Source organism: Bubalus kerabau, chromosome 8 (assembly GCF_029407905.1).
Source record: "Bubalus kerabau isolate K-KA32 ecotype Philippines breed swamp buffalo chromosome 8, PCC_UOA_SB_1v2, whole genome shotgun sequence".
Lineage (NCBI taxonomy): Eukaryota > Metazoa > Chordata > Mammalia > Artiodactyla > Bovidae > Bubalus > Bubalus kerabau.
Genome location: NC_073631.1, coordinates 51,719,911 through 51,735,329, shown reverse-complemented (window position 1 = coordinate 51,735,329; position 15,419 = coordinate 51,719,911). Strand labels below are relative to the sequence as shown.

At 40.4% G+C, this 15,419-nt stretch overlaps 1 protein-coding gene across 1 annotated transcript in view; it reads right to left on the bottom strand.

The window, feature by feature from the left end:
• Positions 1-15,419, bottom strand: part of SLC26A4 (solute carrier family 26 member 4) — a 59,061-nt gene that overhangs the window by 25,711 nt on the left and 17,931 nt on the right. The window contains exons 7-12 of the mRNA XM_055590260.1: positions 12,857-13,009; positions 12,670-12,752; positions 9,068-9,215; positions 6,888-7,001; positions 413-490; positions 176-271 (exon numbers count right to left, since the gene is read on the bottom strand). Of these exons, the coding sequence (XP_055446235.1) occupies positions 176-271; positions 413-490; positions 6,888-7,001; positions 9,068-9,215; positions 12,670-12,752; positions 12,857-13,009 (672 nt within the window). The remainder of the gene's footprint in view (positions 1-175; positions 272-412; positions 491-6,887; positions 7,002-9,067; positions 9,216-12,669; positions 12,753-12,856; positions 13,010-15,419) is intronic.

Sequence of the window (15,419 nt, the reverse complement as noted above, 5' to 3'; positions counted from 1 at the left end):
ATTGTAGCTCATGTGGAAGACTTCACAGTTTTGGCTTATCCACAAAATTCTAATTTCTGCTCTGCTTCCCAAAATGCAAGTAAGACTCAGGAGATAAGGGAATATAATAATATGGCAAGAAGCACATAAGTAATTCCTATTTCAGAAAAAAAAAAAAGGATGGCAAGCAACTTACAGCATCAGTCTTATTCTGCCTCCACAGATGAGGAACGTCACACACCTGCATAAACATGCCCTTCAGGTTGGCAATTACAACAGCTGCCAAGACCGACTGCCAGGAGAGATGGGGAAATCTGGGTTATTCAGTAGAATGGTTTGCCATTTGATGACTTTTAAACCCCCTGCTATTTCTTGGGTAGCAGAGCAGGAAAGGGAAAGTAAGCAATCGGTGTGGAGAGATTCAAGGTTATACCTTCTGCAGGGGTTCCAGCAACTTCCCCAGGGCAACGATGGCGATCATCACAACCCCAGCCGAGATGATGCCGGCAACCTGAAAGACACACACACCTCCCATAGTCAGGGTCTGTGCTTCCCACTCTGAATGTGTGCTTGCTGCACGCATGTGTGCAAGAGCCTGTTCATGGGCACACAACGCTCCCCCACCTCCCTCCTTCTGTTCAGTCCTATTGAGAAAAATAAAAATTATTTGCTAAAACCAAATACGTTTAGTAGCTATGGCAGAGAAAAAGAAAATGTGGGGGCTAGGTCTGCTAGAGGAAAGCCAGTTTGGCTTGATTGCACTTGGATACATGACAGATCTCTATTTTTTTGGTGTCAATTTAAGAGGTCAATCTTCAGTCATTTGTCATTCCAGGAAACCCAGCCCATCCTTGTTCCTGGACAACAGATCCTTGAAGCATTCTTGGGAAATAACTTCTCATAGCACATAATTGATTCTTCTACATTATTGAATTGGCAACCTGATAACTATTCTAATAACACTTTGCAGGCACAGTTGCCATGATAATCTCAGAGAAAATAAATTCACCAGTACTGCAGACTAAAAAACACCACATGAGTTTGTTGAGAGGTAGGACCATGTTACCAGCATCCTCCTACAGCAGCCGTGTGATGGGGCCAGTAGCTGGAGTAAAGGAAGCTTCAGAAACTTTACCCTCACTGGCAGAAAAGCTCTTCCAAGATTCACAACTAGCTAGGACAGAAGCTGAGGGGGTGGGGACTATGCTGTAGTGTGATTAGATGACCAATGGATTCTCTGCTGAGACAGCTGGGGCCTGGCCAAGGTGAAGCCTAGAAACTCTAAAACGAAGGAGAGGAGAGAGGGAGCCAGAAGCCAAGTGAACAGAGAGGAAGCAGTAGAGGAGGGTACATTTGGCCCTGGTGCTGCCCAATGCAAAATGCTTGCATTCAAGGAGACACATAAAACCAATACAAATAAAAATCCAAAAATGTAAGGAAATATCATAGCCACACTCATCCACTCCATCTGGCAAATTGACAGTCATGTTCAGAGGATAGCTAGGCTAGCCTGAGGCCATATTATGTATATGATATACTGAAAAGTCTGTTCTGTCCATCCACATTCCCATTTCTAGGTAATCTGTATCTTGCAGCACCACATGTCCAGGTTCCCAGGACCTTAGTGAGATTTCCCCTCCTCTCCTATCTAAGCAGAGAATCCGGTATCCTTCCTTCATCCTTCCCTACTTTCTTCTCTTCCTTTAGTTCTGTGGAATTACTTAACCAATATTTATTGTCTATCATGAGCCACTTGCATTTCACTGTGGATGTAGGGCTCTGGGGATTGGGGAAAGAGATGGAGATTTGGGAACAGGGACCAAAGCCAGCTGCCTAACTCATGCCAGGAGGGTGGCGACCTACTCACCGAGGATAGGGAATAATTAGCCCTCAACTATGATGTGGTCCACTGGAGAAGGGAATGGCAAATCACTTCAGTATTCTTGCCTTGAGAACCCCATGAACAGTATGAAAAGGCAAAATGATAGGATACTGAAAGGGGAACTCCCCAGTTCGGTAGGTGCCCAATATGCTACTGGAGATCAGTGGAGAAATAACTCCAGAAAGAACGAAGGGATGGAGCCAAAGCAAAAACAATACCCAGTTGTGGATGTGACTGGTGATAGAAGCAAGGTCCAATGCTGTAAAGAGCAATATTGCATAGGAACCTAGAATGTTAGGTCCATGAATCAAGGCAAATTGGAAGTGGTCAAACAGGAGATGGCAAGAGTGAATGTCGACATTCTAGGAATCAGCGAACTAAGATGGACTGGAATGGGTGAATTTAACTCAGATGACCATTATATCTACTACTGTGGGCAGGAATCCCTTAGAAAAAATGGAGTGGCCATCATGGTCAACAAAAGAGTCCAAAATGCAGTACTTGGATGCAATCTCAAAAACGACAGAATGATCTCTGTTCGTTTCCAAGGCAAACCATTCAATATCATGGTAATCCAAGCCTATGCCCCAACCAGTAATGCTGAAGAAGCTGAAGTTGAACGGTTCTATGAAGACCTACAAGACCTTTTAGAACTAATACCCAAAAAAGATGTCTTTTTCATTATAGGGGACTGGAATGCAAAAGTAGGAAGTCAAGAAACACCTGGAGTAACAGGCAAATTTGGCCTTGGAGTATGGAATGAAGCAGGGCAAAGGCTAATAGAGTTTTGCCAAGAGAACACACTGGTCATAGCAAATACCCTCTTCCAACAACACAAGAGAATACTCTACACATGGACATCACCAGATGGTCAACACCGAAATCTGATTGATTATATTCTTTGGAGCCAAAGATGGAGAAGCTCTATACAGTCAGCAAAAACAAGACGGGGAGCTGACTGTGGCTCAGATCATGAACTCCTTATTGTCAAATTTAGACTTAAATTGAAGAAAGTAGGGAAAACCACTAGACCATTCAGGTATGACCTAAATCAAATCCCTTATGATTATACAGTGGAAGTGAGAAATAGATTTAAGGGATTAGATCTGATAGACAGAGTGCCTGATGAACTATGGATGGAGGTTCGTGACATTGTACAGAAGACAGGGGTCAAGACCATCCCCAAGAAAAAGAAATGCAAAAAAGCCAAATGGCTGTCTGAGGAGACCTTACAAATAGCTGTGAAAAGAAGAGAAGTGAAAAGCAAAGGAGAAAAGGAAAGATAAAAGCATCTGAATGCAGAGTTCCAAAGAATAGCAAGGAGAGATAAGAAAGCCTTCCTCAGCGATCAATGCAAAGAAATAGAGGAAAATAACAGAATGGAAAAGACTGGAGATCTCTTCAAGAAAATTAGAGATACCAAGGGAACATTTCATGCAAAGATGGGCTTGATAAAGGACAGAAATGGTATGGACCTAACAGAAGCAGAAGATATTAAGAAGACGTGGCAAGAATACACAGAAGAACTGTACAAAAAAGATCTTCATGACCCAGATAATCACGATGGTGTGATTACTCACCTAGAGACAGACATCCTGGAATGTGAAATCAAGTGGGCCTTAGCAAGCATCACTATGAACAAAGCTAGTGGAGGTGATGGAATTCCAGTTGAGCCATTTCAAAGCCTAAATGATGATGCTGTGAAAGTGCTGCACTCAATATGCCAGCAAATTTGGAAAACTCAGCAGTGGCCATAGAAATGGAAAAGGTCAGTTTTCATTCCAATCCCAAAGAAAGGCAATGCCAAAGAATGCTCAAACCACCGCACAATTGCACTCATCTCTCACGCTAGTAAAGTAATGCTCAAAATTCTCCAAGCCAGGCTTCAGCAATACGTGAACCGTGAGCTTCCAGATGTTCAAGCTGGATTTAGAAAAGGCAGAGGAACCAGAGACCAAATTGCCAACATCCGCTGGATCATCCAAAAAGCAAGAGAGTTCCAGAAAAACATCTATTTCTGTTTTATTGACTATGCCAAAGCCTTTGACTGTGTGGATCACAATAAACATTGGAAAATTCTGAAAGAGATGGGAATACCAGACCACCTGATCTGCCTCTTGAGAAACGTATATGCAGGTCAAGAAGCAACAGTTAGAACCGGACATGGAACATCAGACTGGTTCCAAATAGGAAAAGGAGTCCTTCAAGGCTGTATATTGTCACCCTGCTTATTTAACTTATATGCAGAGTACATCATGAGAAACACTGGGCTGGAAGAAGCACAAGCTGGAATCAAGATTGCCGGGAGAAATATCAATAACCTCAGATATGCAGATGACACCACCCTTATGGCAGAAAGCAAAGAAGAACTAAAAAGCCTCTTGATGAAGGTGAAAAAGGAGAGTGAAAACTTGGCTGAGGCTCAACATTCAGAAAACTAAGATCATGGCATCTGGTCCCATCACTTCATGGCAAATAGATGGGGAAGCAGTGGAAACAGTGTCAGACTATCATTTTGGGCTCCAAAATCACTGCTGATGGTGATTGCAGCCATGAAATTAAGATGCTTACTCCTTGGAAGGAAAGTTATGACCAACCTAGACAGCATATTCAAAAGCAGAGACTTTACTTTGCCAACAAAGGTCTGTCTAGTCAAGGCTCTGGTTTTTCCAGTGGTCATGAATGCATGTTAGAATTGGACTGTGAAGAAAGCTGAGCACTGAAGAATTGATGCTTTTGAACTGTAGTGTTGGAAAAGACTCTTGAGAGTTCCTTGGACTGCAAGGAGATCCAACCAGCCCATTTTAAAAGAGATCAGCCCTGGGATTTCTTTGGAAGGAATGATGCTAAAGCTGAAACTCCAGTACTTTGGCCACCTCATGCAAAGAGTTGATTCATTGGAAAAGACCCTGAGGCTGGGAGGGACTGGGGGCAGGAGGAGAAGGGGACGACAGAGGATGAGATGGCTGGATGGCATCACTGACTCAATAGACGTGAGTCTCAGTGAACTCCGGGAGTTGGTGATAGACAGGGAGGCCTGGCGTGCTGCGATTCACGGGGTTGCAAAGAGTTGGACACAACTGAGCAACTGATCTGATCTGATCTGAGGCCCCAACATGAAAAATGCAGGAAAAGTCAAAGAACAAGGGAAGACTTGCCAGTTTAGTTGGTCATTAGTTCCTGGATTTTAGTCCAGACTGTTAGACTTTTAACCCCAGAACTTAGTATACATTTCAGTAATTAAACACCAAGTGATTTCTGTGCTTGTTTCATTCTTCAGTATGAAATCCTGGCATCCTTCATTCCTAAATATAATACATGCCAGTGTGTGGCAGGGGGTATTAGCTTACCAGAATGCTATTATCCCCAAACCTTCTGCCAAGGGATCACTTTGCATGGGCATTCTTGGGGGGAAGGGAAGGGGGAGAGGGCTGTCCCCATTTGAGCCTGGAGTTAGCAGACAGTGAACATCAGCTCTTGGGGATCTGCCTGCACCCACTTATAGCCATGTGCCTTGGGGAGCTTGTCAGGTCTCCATGTCCAGTGGAAGCCACAGAAAACTTCACTGCTAACAGCTGCCCCTGAACACAGGAGCAACTTTGGCAATCACCTCCAACCTTCCCCTTGACCTTCCCCTTGACCACAGATCTCTGGTTATGCTTCCTGTTTAAGGCTGTATTGTTTTATTTGCTCTCTCAGAGCTAGAAATGTTTTCAGAAAAATGGAGAAGGAAACTCGACTTTAAATAGGGTAATTCTGAAAATTAAATGTTTGTTCATCAGGAGCCAAGAAATTGGAGAAGGCCAATTCCTCTGACTCTGTCACAAAGATCTGTTATGAATGGGAAAGGAGCATTGTGGGCACCTTGGAGACAATTCAAACTCTCCCTGAGCCACTCACTGTTGGAATCATTCATTTTCTCAGTTACTCTCTTTTTTATATTTATTTGTGTCTCTACCTGGAAAAAAAATCCTATTTGAAGACTGTGTGTAGATAGTGTGTGTTAAACTATTTACTTTGGATTGTTGCTCCTTATAGTCTCAAAGTACTATTTACTCTTAAATAATAGTTCTTTCTGTGTTGGGAGGAGAAGACTCCCCAGGCATAACAGAAACACAATCCCTGAGCCTGCCCCTCACCCCCATCCATTTGGTTTGGCATAGCTGACTCATGTCCTGCTGAAAAGGATGGCCTGAGTACAGATCCTGAACTATCTGGCCTAGTGAAGGAGGAGTTTTCCAGAGATAACTGGGATGCTGGTTTGGGGGAAGGCCACAACTTAAAATCACAGTTAAAGGCAAGATCAAACCCACATTCAGAACTTCAAGAACAAATTTTTCTCAGGAAGAAATGACAAAGTGTTTAACAGACATATGCTTAGCTAGCAAACTGTGGTTCTGTCAGATGCAAGGCCTCTGGAGGAAGCCCCCGATCCTTGGTAAAGGAAATGTAAATAGACAGCTTTTCATTTTCCTGAAAACAGAATAACTCATTAAGCCACAAAGAGATCTTACTAGGCCTTCTCTATTCCCAGATAACAAATAGAAAAAAATGTGCACCTTCATTATCAACTGTTATCATCCCTGCAAAAGCAAGTAAGTGGAGCTATCTGCCAGCTGGGCAATGACACAAAAAGGTTTGAGACTTACTGCATCATAAAACTATAAAGAGAGGTTTACAGGGAGGGGGTAGATCATCGTCACAGAGATGGTGAGGTCCCAAGTGGAATCAGAATGGGATGTGCAAGTTTTACTTTTTTCAAAGGCTAATTGTCCTGAGTTCTTGTGCAAGCCTTTCTGAGCCACCATTCCCCTGCTTCATTCTTTACGTCATTCTAGCTTTCACTTTTCACTTTCATGCATTGTAGAAGGCAATGGCAACCCACTCCAGTGTTCTTGCCTGGAGAATCCCAGGGACAGAAGAGCCTGGTGGGCTGCCGTCTATGGGGTCGCACAGAGTTGGACATGACCGAAGTGACTTAGCAGCAGCAGCAGCAGATGGGTATTACCACATCGCCGCCCCGTACCTGTGTCTTTCCCCCAGTACTCTCCTGGACGGCGGTGCGGGACAGGGCAGTGGTAGCCACAAAGCAAGAGAATAATCCAGAGAAGATGTTGCTGATTCCAAAGGCGATGAATTCCTAAGAGAGAGAGAGAGAATGAATGGTAGTGATGCTACAAATCAAATCTTTGGAAGACTCTTGTCAAGCAAAGAGCATTAAGAAAGCAATCTCCGAAGCCCAGCCTGCCTGGGAGTCCCAGTTTAATTCTTACCATTAAAGGTGCTTGGAGACCTTGAAAGACATGTGGAATCTGGGCTCCATAAAGCCTAAGAGAGGCTTCACTGCTCTCAACTGTTCTGAAGATTGACTTATCTTTTGCTGAAATGCTTTATCTTACTTCCTGGTGAGTGGTCTATCTGTAACTCTCACATAAAATATTTTTTCTGAGGTTGGATATTTGCTAGGAAGTATATTATGACTTGGAGAATGATTATTCTGATGGCTAATCATTTAATTGCTGTAATTGCTATGCTGTGTTTATGGACACAAACAAGACTTGCAGATCTGCAAGCAGTGGAAAATCAGCGTGGTAATGGATCAGATGCTACAAAACCCATCCTGTATCTGTTACTGGTATCCCCTGCTTTTCAAAAGTTTGGTTTACACTTGGCTTTTATAAAAGATCTATTTAAGTTAGTTACTTGTTTTTGCTAACTCAGAGAAATCTCAAGAGAATTTTTGCTATTATGAAAAAGGGCGAAAAATGTTTGTTTTTGCAGCAACCCCTTATAAAGGCAGCATGCTCCCCAAGCAGAGAGAGTGGCAGCACCAAGCTCCTTCCTGGGAAGCTACACTCAGCATCTCAGCACGGAGCCACCATTGCTCTGAACTGTGTGAGCACCTGTTCATCTTAGTGTATTTTATGCATCTGTTTGCAAGATGTGTCTTAAGGTAACTGCTTCTTCACTTGACTGCCATTTCAGCTTAAGAAGATTTTCATAGGAACTCTCTACTTTTGGATATGGGGAAACCTGTAATTAATTGCACAATGAACTACCTCAGTTTAAAGTGGTCACAACTATTATCATTGATGTTTGTGGCAATCTTTTGCCATATTATAGCTGCCTTTAAAAAAATTATCAAGAAAAAAAATTTTTTTAATTACTAGATTACATGAAGAATTCTTATTCCAACTTGCTCCTAATATGTTAAGCTTAAATGTTATTTATGATCTAACTTTTTAAATTAACTTTTATGAATTAACTTTTTAAAAATTAGGATTACTTTGACTTTTTTCTTAAAAGGTAAAGTGATGCACAGGGAATATAGCCAATTATTTTCTAAGAACCATAAATGGAGTATAACCTTTAAAGCTTGTGAATTGCTATGCTGCACACCTGAAACTTATATAATATAGGACATCAACTATACCTCAATTAAAAAATAAATCTTTAAAAGATGTAAAATAAAAAAAGAGATGTATCTAGCTAATATAATACATGGAGCTTTTTTGGATACTTAGCCAAACAAATCAACTGTTCAAAAAACTTGCTGCTGCTGCTGCTGCTAAGTCGCTTCAGTCGGGTCCGACTCTGTGCGACCCCATAGACGGCAGCCCACCAGGCTCCACCTTCGCTGGGATTCTCCAGGCAAGAACTCTGGAATGGGTTGCCATTTCCTTCTCCAATGCATGAAAGTGAAAAGTGAAAGTGAAGTCGCTCAGTCCTGTCCGACTCTTAGCGACCCCATGGACTGTGGCCCACCAGGCTCCTCCGTCCAAGACAACCTAAAAACTGGCTAGATAGTTGATGTTATTAAAGAATTATTATTCATTTTTTTAGTTGTGATAATGATATTGTGGTTATCTACTTAAAAACTGACTGGATATTAGATGATATTATGGAATTATAGCTAGTATTTCTAAAAATATAATGGTGTATCATGCTTATGTGTTTTTTTACATTCTTATCTTTCAGATATATAATAAAATATGGATATATAAACAACAAAATATATTTAAAAAATGAAGTGATACAGCATGCATATTTCAAAATAACTTCAAATTAGCACACGCAGGAGAGAAACCAACTCAGTAAAGATGGATGGGAGAAACCAATCCCTTCTTTAACAGACAACAAATTCTTTCCCATATTTTCTTCTTATTTGCAGTCCTACAAACCAGTTCAGCAAAAGGGTGACCGTACCTGGTTCCCATCGATGGTGTAATCATGCTTGATGGCGTATACTTTTCCTACAGACACTGCAATGGCATAAGCGACCACAGAGATGGAAAATGATGCAGTCAGCATCTCAGAAAACAGACTCACAGATGGCATTGCTGGAGGCAAAAACCTAGTTTTTAAATGAAAAATGCTGTGACAATTTGACTACAATGCTCTTCCCCCACCTCACCAAATGCTACATCAACCCAGCCATGGGTTGGGTTGATCTACATCAACCCAGACATGAAAGAATTTAACCCAAGAGAACAAGAGGTACATAAGATGGATAAGTGGTAGCACCTGTTTTTACAATTTTCAGTCAGAAATTGGTGCTATCTCACTGGCTGATTCCTTTGTTCCCTATTTGAGAGACTAGGTGCTGCCTTATCTACACTCTGACAAGAAGAAACCTGTCATTACTGATTTTTTAATACGATATAATCCTATGCTGCACCATCTCACACTTTAGTGTTTCTCCTTACAATTTCATCTTAGAGGTCTTTGATGTCTTTAATATCAAAGGTCTTTGATATCTAGGATATCTTTAAATGATATCCTAGTCGTTAAATGAGATTGACCCTGTACAAGAAGTGGGTCAGGTCTGTTACAGAGACAAAGAATGTAAGATGCTGAAACAGCGAAGTGGAAAATCCCTATCGAAGAGCCATGATACTGAAAATCTTCTTGAGTACCCCCAAAAGATTAAATGTATATGGTTATCAGAATGCTCCATAGTCACTATAGTTGTGGGATCAAACAGTTACTATTTGACAAAACCAAAGCTACTCACCAACCATATAAAGAAATAAATCTACAAGTTTATAAGTATGCAATCATCCCCAAGTATGAAAATCAGAGAGGATTCCTCTCTTATGCCGCATCTTGATGATTATCTGTATGGCCAGTTCTCTGGCCGAAAAAAAAAAAAAATAATAATCTCCCTGACCTACCTAACATCTGAAGCTCCTTTCATAGGAAACTACACTTTTTCCCCTATAGTTGGAAGTGGTCATGTAGAAATAAGGTTCTTATAGAAAGCCATAGAAATCTAGAACCTGCTAATATCTTAATATTATCCAAAGTATTATCCTAAATCTAATATCCTAGAAATTGTTGAATCTACCTTTCTCTTTTTGTTGATTAGGGAACTGAGGCCCAGAAGAGTGAAGTATTTAGTAGGTCTGAGTATGAATGTTAGATATTAGATGATTTCCTGAGTAGCCAGATCTGATTTGCCCTCTTAGAGCCTGCTGGTTAAGAAAAAGAGTTAGTGAGAGAATAGGGGGCCCTGGTTTGGGTGAATCCCAGTGGGATGCTCAGAAGCTGACCACACTTGGAGAAATTGTATATTTGGCCAAGAAAGGCAGTAGGGGAGTAGGGCAAGTGGTTATGGTTTGGGGGACGGTGTCATTGGACACTAAGCAATATTGACATATGGCATTGACTCTCAATGGGATTAAAGAAAACTGCCAGTAATGGCTGTGCTTTTACTCCCTTCTTGGGGGATTGACATGGGGAGGAGATGAAGAGGTGGGCAGGCACAATCTATATTTTGTTTTGTTTTGGTTGCGCCACACAGCATGTGGCATCTTAGTTTCCTGACCAGGCATAGAACCCACGCCCCCTGCATTGAAAGTGAGGGTTCTTAACCATCGGAAGGTTAAGTTCCACAATCACTCTTTTGTTCCTCTTTATTTCACCCTACTCATCTCACGCTCCTTTCCTTGCCCTTTTCCAATCTCTCCACATCATGCTTTCTTTTTCAGTTTTTGTTAATGTTGTTATACTTATTTCTGGGTTATCAAAAAGCTGAACAAGACAAGTGAGATCATTACTCTGGTGGAAGAGCTTATATATATCCTGGGGCGGGGGGCCAGGCAGGTGAGGCAGACTGACCAATCACAACAGGCGGTCTGTCAGAGCATTCAACTTGACTAACCCAACAGTAAGAGGCTCGAGATCCATTTTCAGCAGGAGAGCATCCAGGAAATCTCTTGATAGGGCCAGAAAGGATCACTTGTGGCAGCAAAAAGGAGTGCCCAAAATCTAATAATAGAACCTGGACTTAGGGGACAGGGCATTTGCCATGGACCTCCTCTAAGAGTTACACCTTAGGAAACCTGACAACGTGGATCTATAAAATATATTTTTAATGTAGCTGCTTGTAACTACTCAAATAATCTAGCTGTTAAGGTGAAAACACTGTAACTCAAGGAGCCACACTGCATCTTTTTATTACTAAATTTATACCAGCATTAGGATTCACTATCAAAATGTTGATCCTCTAACGTAAAGTTTCCCAAACTTACCTAATCATTAGAATCATATGAAGCCCCTTTGAAAAATATTAATTAGGTTCAGGATGAGAACCAGGAAGGAATTTGTGTTAACAAGACCTCCTGTGATTCATAGAAAAAAGTGAGTTTGTGAAACACTGGAATGGATGATACATAAATTAAGCCCCATGTAGCCAGTTGTAACTTTTCTTTCTTTTTTTAAAATAGATTAGAAGAAATCATACAATTAATCTAATGTCATGGCAGCAGTTCCCTGTGGAATAAGCCCCGGGGCTGGGCTGGGCTGAGGAATTTCAATTAAGAGCATGAAAAACACAGAGTGTTATAGGTCCCTCAGCTAGTATTCAATGGAAGGGAAACCAGTACTTACTTGTCATCTAATAGCAAGTCTAGTCATGAATGCTGTAAGCTAATGTTACAAATCTAATAAACATTTGCGTTTCTTTTTCACTGTCATATGATCAAATTATGATGCAGGGCCCTTGGTCCACTCTGCACTTTATGAAGGATCTCACTGGTGTTTTACAAGAAGCTGAAGCTGAGATTTCAGTGGTTTGTTATTATCTTTGTGTTGCTGGCTCAGATGGTAAAGAATCAGCCTGCAATGGAGGAGACCTGGGTTTGATCCCCGGATCAGGAAGATCGCCTGGAGAAGGGAATGGCAACCCACTCCAGTATTCTTGCCTGGAGGCCTCTATGGACAGAGGAGCCTGGTGGACTACAATCACGGGGTCACAAAGAGTCAGACACAACTGAACGGCTAACACTTACACTGTAGGAGAACCCCACTCTGCCCCAGGGCCACAGAAATAGATGATGACAGAGGACAAAGACTCTTAGTTCCTTACTTTTAATTCACCAAACTACCAAAATATCAAACCAAAAGATCATGCACTTTATTTATAGGAATAAATGATATAATTATTATCCTAAGCTGATTATATGGAAGAGAATTTAGGCCAGATCTCCCTTTTTCTTTAAGCAGATTGTTCTCAGTACAATAAGTGTTACACACCATGATTCTGCTTATACTGTAATTGTATATGTAAGTTTAAATCAGGAGTCTGGAGTTAACTGTGCATGTCCTGCCATGTTTTAAGAATGTAAAGAAAAAGAGAGAGCATATAGTGCTGCTTTTAAACAAGTGACTTGATCTTTACCTGATAGTTTGCACAAATGGGATATTTCTTTAAGATCATACACATGAGACTATAATGAAGCTTGTTTCATTTAAACAGGAAGTACTGACAATGTATTATTAATGCCTAAGAGGAACTCCATACTCACCCACTTGGGATGGATTTAACAATGCCAGCATTATACTTTTTTTCCAGGTCAACTCCATACGAAATGGCAGTAGCTGCTATTGTCTGAAATAAAACAAAAAAGGTTTTTAAAAAGTTCATTTGTTTGAACAGTTCCTTTCTTACAAAGCTAATTAATGCTGAATTTTCTAATTATACTTTCTACTTACCACAATCACTTCTATAGGAATAGGGACTGGGATTTTGTGTTTAAATCGATCATTTAATTCCTTAACTGCCATACAGATGATAATGGTGAGTAATCCAGCAATGAAATCAGCAAGATTAGTGTTACTAATATTTTGAAAAATCTCAATCAGTGTCTGTAAAAAAAAAAAATTTCATATACCTCCTGTATTAAAAATCATATCATCATCAAAGAGCACTTAAGAATTTCATGTAAAATTTAAAAAATTTTAATTTGTGTTTGTTAATACAGACACCATTAACTTCCAACCCTTGCAATGTAAATACCAAGTTGGTAATGATGGTTAACTTGGAGTGGCAAAAGTATGGGTGATTTCTGCTTTCTTATTTTATCTTATCTGTATTTTTTACAATAAAAATGATATCTTTTAAAAGAAAGTATATCATTATATACTGTCTTTTGCTTGCAGAAAAGCTTTAAAATTTTATACCTTAAGTAGCTTTACAGGTGCTACTAAGTGACCTAATTTTCATCATGTTGATATGTATTATTGAGATTAAAACCAGAAATCAAAAGTCCTGGTTAACCAATATTTTAGGTTAAACTCTTCACTAAACATGAAAGATACAGATGTTAATAAAAATTCCTAAAATTCTTCATATGTAGATACATATGGATTCATCCATTCTTTATGGCAAAGAAAAGCTATTGAATTGATATATAGGTCAAGTAGAAATTTTTGGCAATTAATTTGGTACTTAGTTCAAACTTGAACTATGATCATTTAAATAAAACTAACTCTTTAAAAAAAAAAAAAAAGCAAGAGAGTTCCAGAAAAACATCTATTTCTGCTTTATTGACTATGCCAAAGCCTTTGACTGTGTGGATCACAATAAACTGTGGAAAATTCTTCAAGAGATGGGAAAGCAGACCACCTGACCTGCCTCTTGAGAAACCTGTATACAAGTCAGGAAACAACAGTTAGAACTGGACATGGAACAACAGACTGGTTCCAAGTAGGAAAAGGAGTATATCAAGGCTGTAACAGTGCTTATTTAACTTATATGCAGAGTACATCATGAGAAACGCTGGGCTGGAAGAAGCACAAGCTGGAACCAAGATTGCTGGGAGAAATATCAATAAACTCAGATATGCAGATGATACCACCCTTATGGCAGAAAGTGAAGAGGAGCTAAAGAGCTTCTTGATGAAAGTGAAAAAGGAGAGTGAAAAAGTTGTCTTAAAGCCCAACATTCAGAAAAATAAGATCATGGCATCTGGTCCCATCACTTCATGGCAAATAGATGGGGAAACAGTGGCTGACTTTACTTTTTGGAGTTCCAAAATCACTGCAGATGGTGATTGCAGCCATGAAATTAAAAGACACTTGCTCCTTGGAAGGAAAGTTATGCCCAACCTAGACAGCATATTAAAAAGCAAAGACTTTACTTTGTCAACAAAGGTCCATCTAGTCAAGGCTATGGTTTTTCCAGTAGTCATGTATGGATGTGAGAGTTGGACTATAAAGAAAGCTGAGTACAGACTCTTGAGAGTCCCTTGGACTGCAAGGAGATCCAATAAGTCCATCCTAAAGGAGATCAGTCCTGGGTGTTCATTGGAAGGACTGATGTTGAAGCTGAAACTCCAATACTTTGGCTACCTGATGAGAAGAACTGACTCATTTGAAAAGACCCTGATGCTGGGAAAGATTGAGGGAAGGAGGAGAAGGGGACAACAGAGGATGGGATGGCTGGATGGTATCACTGACTCAATGGACATGAGTTTGGGTGGACTCCGGGAGTTGGTGGTGGACAGGGAGGCCTGCCATGCTGCAGTCCATGGGGTTGCAAAGAGTTGGACATGACTGAGCAACTGAACTGAACTGAACTCTTTCCAAGTGGACATAAATCCAGTTCAAGAAAAACTAGTTTATTTTGTAAATAGGAGGTTTCTGGGACTCAAGGGAGATTAGTAAGGAAGACTCTCAAGAGAGAATAGTAATACCATTGTTATAGGAACTTCCATAGAAGGCATGACTTTAGAAGGTTCTTCCAGACAAGTAATCTCCCAGTGAAGGTTACTTTCCTTTGAATGAGTCCTTTTATAGATATGTATTTCATATGAAGATAAAATATTGCTTCAAATAATTATAACAACAATCTGGTAACAGTTATGTATAGTGATCACCAAGTAATGTAGGAGTCATCTTGCCAGCAACCTCATTCTTTGGAAAACATTCAAGAGTAAGGGATGAGAGGAGAAGCCATTGTGTAAGCAAAATACATTCCACCAAGTGCTTGAACTAGAGTTCAAGAATCTGACTTGTGGGAAGCCTCTTGGATTTTCACTGAGTATTTTTGTCCTTGCTTTAAACCCAATACTAGCATGTTTACTTTGAACACTTTCCAGAGGCAGTATAATTGCTAGAGGCATATACATTGATAGTAACAAGATGAAGCCAGTGATAGCAAGGTGAAAAAGAAAACAAATCAGAAACTATACAAGCAGACACAACAACTCAAGAATTTAAGGCATCTACCATAGCCCTGCAGGCTTCCCATGTAGTGCTAGTAGTAAAGAACCCT